This window comes from Medicago sativa, chromosome 7, assembly GCF_051527215.1.
Source record: "Medicago sativa cultivar Bolivia chromosome 7, Bolivia_mono, whole genome shotgun sequence".
Lineage (NCBI taxonomy): Eukaryota > Viridiplantae > Streptophyta > Magnoliopsida > Fabales > Fabaceae > Medicago > Medicago sativa.
This window is the reverse complement of record NC_140755.1, coordinates 92,795,509-92,805,544: the sequence shown is the minus strand read 5'-3', so window position 1 is coordinate 92,805,544 and position 10,036 is coordinate 92,795,509. Positions and strand designations below refer to the sequence as shown.

At 35.2% G+C, this 10,036-nt stretch overlaps 1 protein-coding gene across 2 annotated transcripts; it reads right to left on the bottom strand.

Annotated features, from left to right (window-relative positions):
• Positions 1-1,761: 1,761 nt before the first annotated feature.
• Positions 1,762-7,021, bottom strand: LOC146910353 (uncharacterized). 2 transcript variants are annotated; one of them, XM_085730377.1, is made up of 6 exons: positions 6,878-7,021; positions 6,274-6,434; positions 5,692-5,771; positions 3,669-5,513; positions 2,746-2,893; positions 1,762-2,629 (listed from the first exon to the last, which is right to left on the bottom strand). In XM_085730377.1, the coding sequence occupies exons 2-6, from the start codon at positions 6,416-6,418 to the stop codon at positions 1,899-1,901; spliced, it is 2,949 nt and encodes a 982-aa protein (XP_085586503.1). In that variant the 5' UTR covers positions 6,419-6,434; positions 6,878-7,021; the 3' UTR covers positions 1,762-1,898. The 2 variants fall into 2 exon arrangements, with proteins under 2 accessions (XP_085586503.1, XP_085586505.1); XM_085730379.1 differs by having other exon boundaries at positions 5,692-5,768.
• Positions 7,022-10,036: the final 3,015 nt, after the last annotated feature.

The following is a 10,036-nucleotide window of genomic DNA, read 5'->3' as shown; positions in this document are numbered from 1 at the left end:
AATATGGATTAGGGAATTAGAATCAATATTCAACATGATAGTGTTTGGTTGTGAAAAAGTCATCATCATTCCATCAGATTGAATGTAGTCACAAAATCTTACTGTGTTACTTTATGTTTTAAATTCTAAAATAGATGTATAATACTACTTAAAATCATAATCATTCGATCTTCAACGTACGGTCAAGATTACAACTGTAGGAAATGCAATTCATTCCTTTATGGTCATGTCTTAAGTTCAGTCGCTAATGATCAGCATCTCAAAACCATCTGATTAAGATCAAATACATTTTAGATTGAAATGTAGATAATTTGATTTTGATCGGATAATCTTGAGCTCGATTTTGATCGGATGACTTTGAGCTTACTAACTACGTACAGTCATAAACTTGTGACGAGTGACAACGATCCTTGAAGTTGTGAGTTGTGGATTCTATCTTTTCATTCATCATTAATCGTAATTTAATGGAAGCCAACCAGCAGATTATTGCAATATGTAGACAATAAGAGCATCCACAATGGAGACTCTCCTCTTTGAGGTCTTAAATGGGTCCCACATTTACACATCACTTTTTAATAATTTTTTAATAATAGTACCTAATAGGTACTCAACCACTCCAATGGAGACCCTCTAACAAAAGGTCTAATTGGGTCCCACCAATATTATTTATTTAATACACTATCTATTTTAATACACTTTTTAATTATTATTTTAATAAAAAGGTGATGTGGGTCCATTTAAGAATGAGGTCTTAATTTAGACCTTGCATCTTTTAAGACCCTCACTTTTTTTTCCCACAATGGGGGTACCTATTAGGTACCAGGTCTTAAATGTTTAAGACTCTCCCATTGTGGATGCTCTAAGGAGGGGAATGAACTGTTCCTTTCTTTAGGGGTTATGGTGGGTCCATGTTCCATACAAGTTGTACAGATATGCAGCACCATATGGCCCCACGGCTGTGTCTACATTTGCACCCGCTGAGACAGACTCAACGTTGAAAAGTTGATGATTGAGTACTCAAAACCGAGTCTGAATTACTATATTATTCTACTGCCAGAGCTTAATTGATTATACACTTATTGCAATGTAGTAGTAGCTTGTTACAGTCTATCTATCAATCACTTTTGCAGTTCTCTTTTTTTCACTCTTTTTAGGGATGCCATTTGCAAATCTGTGAACTTCCTTTTTCTGGGACAGTGGCATCTTCTAACTGTATTATTCTTCTAACCTCTACAAATTTCAACTAGTCATTCTTATTTATCCTAGGGCAAAAACTTTTTTTTTCCTAGGAAAAAAATACTCCCTCCGTTCCTTAATGTAACCCCCCTTTGTATTTTTCACATTTCTTAAGAAAAGTTGTCAGTGTAATTAATGTGTCTGTTTTGTGTATTAATATTACCAAATTGTCCTTTGTTTGTATGTGTATTAAATTTGACTATTCATATTTCAAGACAAGTTAGTATTATTAATTAGGGGTATGTTTAGGAAAAAAGTAATAAATGCATCTAGTAATTTGAAAAGGGGGTTACATTTAGGGACAAAAATAAAATCAAATGAGTGGTTACATTAAGGGACGGAGGGAGTAGTAAGATACCTAATGTTTACATTTTTTATTATTTAATAGTCTCATATTACTAATACTTGCAATCAGAATGGACTACACGGTATATCTTAAAACCAGTGCAATTCTTTATATACTTTGTTTCGGCAGAGGTGAAGATATTTAATTGGTTACAGATTCATTACTATAAAAGAACTACATACTGCAACATTTTTCAGTAGCATTTAATAAATTAGGTTAAGTAGGACCATGTGTTAATAATCGAATACAACAATAATAGAGTTACAATATTCAAAAAACAAAGCAGTAAGCCACATCAAGGATTCAATTCAACCATTCAGACCCTGCCTGTCAAATCAACCACTGCATCCTCCACAAGTTCTTCTAGCAATTTCCCCTCTACTTCCTTCACCCAAATATCCATTTCAAATCCCATAAGCTCAACCCACCCTTTACCCACGACCTCTTTTCTGACAACAGTCTCCACCACCAGGCTGTTGCTGTCCCCACAATCCCCCCAAACAGACCTCATGCCACTAGATGTCAACTCCTTCATATGGGATACAATCAAATCCACCAATAGGGAAGGTGCACCCTCTGATCCTTGGAGCCTTCTGTGGCCCCCACTCCACAACCTGCCCATTAAGGAACTTTCTAATCCGTAACCAGTAATTTCCATTAGTGCAACATTGACACAATCAAATATAAGCTTCTGATTAGACCTCCTCTGTCTTCGCTTTGCTTCGTGTACAGGTTGAGGTTCATTGTCATTGAGATTGGCGTATTTGTCCCTCAATGTTGGATCCAATGGACTTTCAAGAGAATGCCATCTAGAATAAAACGAGTCAGGCTGCACTTGATCATCAAGTCCAGCAGCTGATAGTAATTTCTGAACGAAGACAAGCAAGTCTTGATCCTCTACCTTCGTGTCCAAGGAAACCAATGAAGGCTTTAATTGGTACGGACTTGCCACCTCTGCACAAGAATCATCCCATGAGAGGGTTCGAGCTATTGATCCTATAGGTGGTGATTTGTCAATTAAATTAGACTTCAGAGACACCCGTGATCCTACAGAATAGATAACATTCGAGTAAATAAACCAATAATGACAAGAAATTTCAATTAAGAACATGCTAAAATAGCAAGGTCGGGATAGAGAGAGAGAGAGAGCAAAGCAGCATTACCAAGCTGACCACTCTTCATACAGTCCAAGGACTCATGAGCTGCATTTTCATCTTCAAATGGAGGTTCTAAAACTGAGATTGGACTCGGCTGATCCTGGTTTTCACTGGAAATCCATGGCACCCTGGGCTTTGACATGGTCAATTCAGGCTGTGAAAACAAATAAAACAGTCTCAGAAACTTCTCCAGTCCATTTACTTACCAACTTCGAGTACATATAAAGTATTTGTTACAAATATGATCCAAGGATATATGGCATTAAGTTCGTCATTCTATAATCTTCGACAACAAGAAATCAAAGAGGTTGTGCTTCACAGTACTAAGTCTAAGCTGACCGAGAAAAGACAGTCCTATTATTTATCACCGGCCCTATGATATTCATCAGGTATTCATTTATTTTGCTATTCCGACACATACCAAAATCCCCAAGAAAATAGTTTTGCTTACATAGAACCCGCCACCATGTCATCCAATTTCATTAACACTTAACACTACAGTATACCATGAAGCAACAACACATACGAGCATCTCTACAACAGTGCAAGTTTCAAGGGACTAATTTATTAGTTAGCTTAGAGAGAGCACAAACTTACGTCTGGATGGTGAAGAAGTGGTACTTAAGATTATACAGTTTAAGACTGTTATTATCATGTTATGACCTAGACACAGATTAAATGACAGTCAGCCATACAACCGAACAACATATTTTGGATTTCAGAAGAATCGATGTATACTTGTACTGTTTTACTCCTCAATATTTCAATTAGTTCCCATTTTTCTTTCCCTTTTGCCCTATCGCAGGGGAAGAGAGGAGGGGGTTGAGCAACTAAGAAAAGGTGGCAGAGTTAGAGACATTTATGAGTTAACTTGCCAATGGAGAAAATTTGCACAATACATCATGAAAACATAGATCAAATGCTATTACCTCCAGAGATATTACGCCTTGTTTGTTCAAGACAGAACTGGATAAAGTTTTGCCCGATGATTCACAAAGAGTTGGAAGAGAACACTCTCCAGAGAAGCCACCGTTGAAGCTTTGAGACATGTCATTCCTAAGGACTTCAGGTGAGTTTATTGGAGATACTGATGTTTCTGCAACAGTTGATTGGGACTCGTCTGTAGAAATAGATAGACAAGATTTTTCCCTGATTGATTTCTTATTCCTTGAGAATAAGAAACTTGCAACTTTCCCTTTAAATGATGATTTCATACTCTTTGACTTTGTCAGCTCCTTGGAGTCGTGTGCTTTACCCGCATCATTATTACAAGCTTCAACGTAGAGCCCATGTTCATAGACAGTGGAAGAAAGAGGGACAGATTTTGACCTGGGAAGGTTTTTAGGAGAACCATCTGCGCGTATTTCTTCATTGAAATTTTTACTGCAAGAAACAGATTCATTCGGTTCTTGTTCTTTATTAATACCTTCAAACTCAGATATTAGAGATTTCTTCACATCGGAAAGAGCAAGCATTTCGCCCAAGGTAGAGCTTCTCCGCATATGTCTTTGTTCTTGAAAACCCTTCTTAGATGCCATCATGGCCCATCTTTCAGAAAGTCGTTTCTTGGCCTCTCTGCATACTGACGACTCAGGAGAACAGGAAGCGCGACTGAAGGATGAAGACGAATAAGGACTTCCACAGCGATTGACGAAATCCCAAGAATGTCTTGGAGATGGTGACATAACTTCCAAATCACTAAAATTCCCAGCAGTACACTCATGATCTGATTTGTAGAATGAACTGTCATCGCCAATATAGCCCGTGGAAAATACTGAAGAATATACGGTTTCATCTCTTTGGTAGCTCCTCGCGTCTTCATGCATCTGCTGTGTAATTTCTTCTGCCACTTTTCTCGATTCCAGTAGATCATCATCCTCAGGGTCATGATAGAAGTTTCCACTTTGCAGATTTTGAGGTGATGATACTGTTGGAGAAACCACGTCCTTAATATCATGCGCCCTCACAGAACTTGGCTTCAATACCACTATTCGAGTAGGTTGAACAGCAAACTCATCAACTTTCTGGCTGGCTGGAGAGTATCCAGGACTATTTTTCTCCCACGCAACATCATTATTTAATGGTTTCTTAAAATGCTTGTCATTATTGTTTCCCTTTCTACAGAATTTTTCATTGTCAACCATCTTTGAAGGTTTAAGAACGGTAATACGCTTTGTCTCAGCCAGTGGAGTAGACTGTCGTTCATATAGATTTTGAGAATCCAGTAACTTTATTAACAGATCGTTGTTGGAGCTTAAAACTTCTAAGGTTTCATCAAACTCCTTTGATTGACGTAACCTCTCATCTGTAGACAGACGCTTTGCTTCCATGAATTTTTGGCGTATAAGAGCCATCTTCTTCTCATTAACATCTTCAACCCACTTCCGTCTCTCCGGTGTCTTGTCTCTTACATTGCTTGTTCTTTGTGATTGCAGCCATAATTCATAAATATCTTTGTAAGCAACCTGTTCTCTGCTCGGATGAACTTCATGAAGCATTTCCTTGTCCATAAACCTATCTTCCAGCTGCCAATGATTGAATGATGTCGCAGAATGACTACACATATGCTGAGAACAATCTCCTCCAGGGCTTCTCTCCACAGCTAAACTATGTTCTCCCCGTGGAAGGGCTTCAAGGCCCATTAATTTTGCAACCACATTTGGTGGACTATGCTTGGAAACAATTTCTTTGGACATTTCTTGGTCCATAAGCATCTTGATGGGTGTTCCGTTTACTTTCTTATTTGAAGATGCTCTCATTAAGTCAGAAACAATCTGCAAAGCCCATAAAAATGGGAAAAAAAAATCAAAACAAGTACAGCAAAGCACGTGGTAAATTAAAAATGATAAGAACACTCCATATGACACTATCATCTCGTTTATTTTTTTTCTTTTGAATTACACCCAGCAAACTCAATCGACAAAAAAAAAAGAGTAATCCTCTCCAACTTACCGGCTTATCTTCTATCCGATCACCAAATGAAGGACTTGCAGTCCTCGAAACATCTGATTGACTTCTTGAAAGTGATGCTGCTGCAAGTCAGTTATAATGCAGTGAGATTAATATGGCAAAATCTAATAGCATAAAAAAATTCCAACAGACAAAACCACAATTATTATTATTACAGACAAGTTGAAAATATATAAAAAAAAAAGCAATTGACCGGGTTTTATGATGCTAAAGTCAGCTAAACACAAAAATGGACAGATCATAAAGAGTGTTGTCTATCCATAACTCAACTCACTTTCCTATTTTTTTAATAGTGGGTTAATTAGTTTTAAAAATAATAATAATTAAAACTACAAGGCAAATAGGAAAGTGCAACCAAACTAGGGAAATATAGAGTTTGCAAAGTTTCCTATTAATCAACACCTACAAGCAAATAACCCACTATTCTCTATAGTGTACCATAACCCCAAAAAACATACTACAACCCAACAAAAGAAAACCACAAACTAATGAATTTGGTTGCAAAAAGTGAAAACTAATAGTAAAAAAAAAAAAAAAACTGTAAATCTGAGAAGGAGAGATGACCATGATGATCGCGGTGCGGTTTATCGGTGAGAAGCTTGTTTGCATTTACAACAGTAGAAGGAGTCAAATCAAAGAGATTAACCATTCTTCCCAGACATCCAGGAAAAGGTTTGTCATCAGCGTGAACCCTTGTATCACCGCTCATTTTAACACCTAGTCACCTACACAAGAACATCATGGTTAGTTGGTTGTGGAGATCTATAACCTTAAAAAAGACACAAAAACATCATCCACAAAAAACATAAAATAAATAACCAAACACGTGAAATTAAGAGAACAGAAGTTAACAATGGAGAGTGAAAGACGAGATCCAAAAGAGGGAATGAACAACAATGCAACTAACATAAGGAAGAATTTATGAATACCCAGAAGAAGAAAAGGTAGAAGAATCGTTGATTAATTATATAAATAAATAAATTAGATAGTAGTAGTAAAAATAAAAGGGTTAGTTGATTTTGGGAAAAGGATAGCAACAGAATGAAACGCGGTGAAGAAAGGGGAAAACGACATTGATCTGGAATCTGGAAGGAAAGGGGAATGTCGGTGGAGGGAGAAAAAGGAAAAGGAGAGAAGAAAGGGTGAGAGAGAGAGAGAGAGAGCGAACCTGGGAGGAGGAGACGGTGATTGCATTCAGAAGAGAGAGTGAGAGAGAGAGAGAGAGAGAGAGCGGAGTGGTTAGGTTGGGTTAGCTTAGCTAAGTTAGGTGTTTGCGTCGCGTGGTCAGGTCGGACTTGAAACTTCCTTTTCTGACTATCTTCTTCCCATTCCACTCATTTATTACTTTTGGGTTACGCCAAGCTTATTAACATTAGTAACACACCTGCTCTCCTTATTTAACATTGCCAATTTAGTCTAAGTCCTTTTTTTAAACTGAAATTTGTACATTAAATTGTTAATAGAATTTGGACATGCATAAATATGGAATTAAACTGAAATTATTGATCATTACATAGAATTCAATTAAAATATTGTATGAATATATGATTTTTTCGATTTTTGATTTCGAAATGAAATTGTGATAAAAAAAAAATTAGTATTTTGTAATACAAAATATGTTTGCCTTTGTTTGATTTCGGTCTTTTGTTGATTCAGCCAATGACTTATCTTCAACATTGCATATATGAAAGCCGGAGTATTTCGATCTTTTACAAACTAGGAATTTATACGAAAACAAAATTCAACAAAGTCTCTCAAACGAGGAACAAGCATAAAGTCGAATATTGTATTTGATGCCATATAAAATATAACTTAATTGTGGGTGATACTGATATCGATGAAATATAAAAAAATGTGAAAGTTAGAAATCGTGTGTGTTTGTGTGGAATTAGTTGTGTTCGAAAAACATTTCTCTATTTTATACCTTTTAAAATATAAGCAAAATTCACTTTTTAGGTTCATTCATTTAATGATGTATATGTGGTTCATATTATGAACCACATACATCATTAAATGAATGAACGTAAAAAGTTAATTTTGCTTATATTTTGAAACGGATGGAGTATTTAGTAAACATATGGATTGTGTTAATCAATGCATAAGGACACTTGTTAAGAATTCAAAAATGGAAATTATTTGTAAACTTTATGTAGAAAATGTTCCTTTTTAAAATTTCAATGTATTGAATACATAATTTTCAATAAAAAGTTTTTTCTTTAAACTTATAAACAAGTGTAGCATTTCCCAAAACATAACTTAAGAGCATCTAAAATAGAACTCCATATTTAGTATGATTAAATTTGTCGCACTTATACACATCTCTTGTTTTATACACCCTCCAAACACTGTTACAAGTAAAAAACTATATTTTATATTCATTCAATTAATGATGTATATAGTCTTTATTATATACCATATACATCATTTAATGAATGAATCTAAAATGTTAATTTTTGCTTACAACAGTGACCGGGTGATGTATTTTTTTAGTGCTTCTGTTTAATAAGCAATAAATCTCTTCAACTCACCACTTAAAAAAATTATAAATTTGGTTCCATAAATAACTCCATATGATTGTATTACAATGAAATTTATTTATTTTGATACAATTTATTAAGTGGGTCTCTGAAGAGAGGTAGTGCTTAAATTTTTTTTGAGGGATGGTAGTGCTTACATAGCCACCATTCAATATACAACTAGAACATATACTCCACATGGGAGTGTGTATTTTATCTTTGTGTTGAATAACTGAATCTCTAAGATTGATTTGTAAAGCTACAAATGCGTACATAAATGAAATATTAAACTAACTTCATGATATAATTATTTCGTAGACACTTACACCATTTGAGAATTTTTGGATAGGTCCTTACACTGAAAAAAATAGAAAATCAATAATTAGGTCCTTAAACTAATACTCCCTCCGTTTCAAAATGAGTGTCGTTTTAGGTGTTTACACACATATTAAGAAATACAATGATTAAGAGAAAGAGAATGATTATTTTACCAAATTATCCTTATTAACTATTGGTTAGTTTTAAAAGTAATACTTTGGAAGTAGTGTGCAGAGTATTAATTGGAGGGTACAATTGAAAAGAAAAAGTTATTATTGCATTGGAAACTGAAAGCGACACTCATTTTGAAACAAGTTTTTTTTGCTAAAGCGACACTCATTTTGAAACGAAGGGAGTATATTTTATAGTTAAGTCATTCCATTAGTCAAATGTTGGTCAAGCATCAATGGAATAATCTAATTACATTTTTTTTAAATATATTAATGGCATGTATATATATATATATATATATATATATATATATATATATATATATATATATATCAAAATGTTAATGTTTATAGTTGTAAAAATCAACAAAGGAGCGAGAGGGAGAGATGTAGAGGATACAGATATAGAGAGAAAGAGATAGAAGAGACATGAGGGGATAAATAGGAAAAGGAGAGGCAGAGACTGCATATGATAGAGATTAAGGACATGATGTAGTAAAGAGAGATAAAAGAATTTTGAGGGGAGAGAACCAGAGAGATACACAATATCATCTATAACTTTTCTCATCTGTTTCTTTGTAAATTTCTCTTTTTTTCTATTGCACTGTATTGTATTTCTCTAGGATGTATCTGGTTTCTTTCTCTCTTTCTCTCTTTGCTATATTTTTTCTCTCTCTTTCTTTATCTTGAAAAGAATAGAGTAAGGAGAGATGGAGAGAAAGACATAAAGAGATAAGGAAAGGAGAGGGAGATACAAGAAAGGGCACATAAGGAAAAAATACAGTGAGGAAATAAAATTAAGAAAAAAGTTAGGATGGGCAGGAGAAAAACAGGGATGGTGTAGAGGTAAGAGAGAGACAAAAGATTTTGATGAGAGATATTTTACTGTGTAGTTCTCCTCTCTATCTCTGATAGACGATGTCATAGGGTGTTGTGGTAAAATACAACAGAGGTACTTTAAAGAGAAGGAAGAGAGAGAAAGAAAGGGAGAGGAGGGGGAGAGGGACCAGATAAATGAATGAGAGATAGGAATAGAGACCCAACCATTATTATCTTGGGGAATTATGAAGGTGAGAAAAACACAAGAAGGGGGGTTGAATTGTGTTTTTAAAAAATTCTTCGTTTCTCCTAAAAACTGAACACACTGATCAGAAGCTAGGTGAGACAGCTTCTGAAGTGATAATCAGAATCTAAATGCAGCGGAATAAAACAGAGAGAGAGAAGAAGAACGACACAAAGCAATTATACTGGTTCCTTCCACAATCCGGAAGTAGTCCAGTCCCCCTTGCACTTCCAAGGAGATTTCACTATGAGTAATATCTG

Coding starts and splice junctions, on each gene's coding strand:
- LOC146910353 (XM_085730377.1), bottom strand. CDS start 6,418: ATGAGCGGTGATACAAGGGTTCACGCTGATGACAAACCTTTTCCTGGA. Junction 2,894..3,668: donor AAGGCGTAATATCTCTGGAG/GTAATAGCATTT, acceptor TTGTTTTCACAG/CCTGAATTGACCATGTCAAA. Junction 2,630..2,745: donor TATGAAGAGTGGTCAGCTTG/GTAATGCTGCTT, acceptor TCTATTCTGTAG/GATCACGGGTGTCTCTGAAG.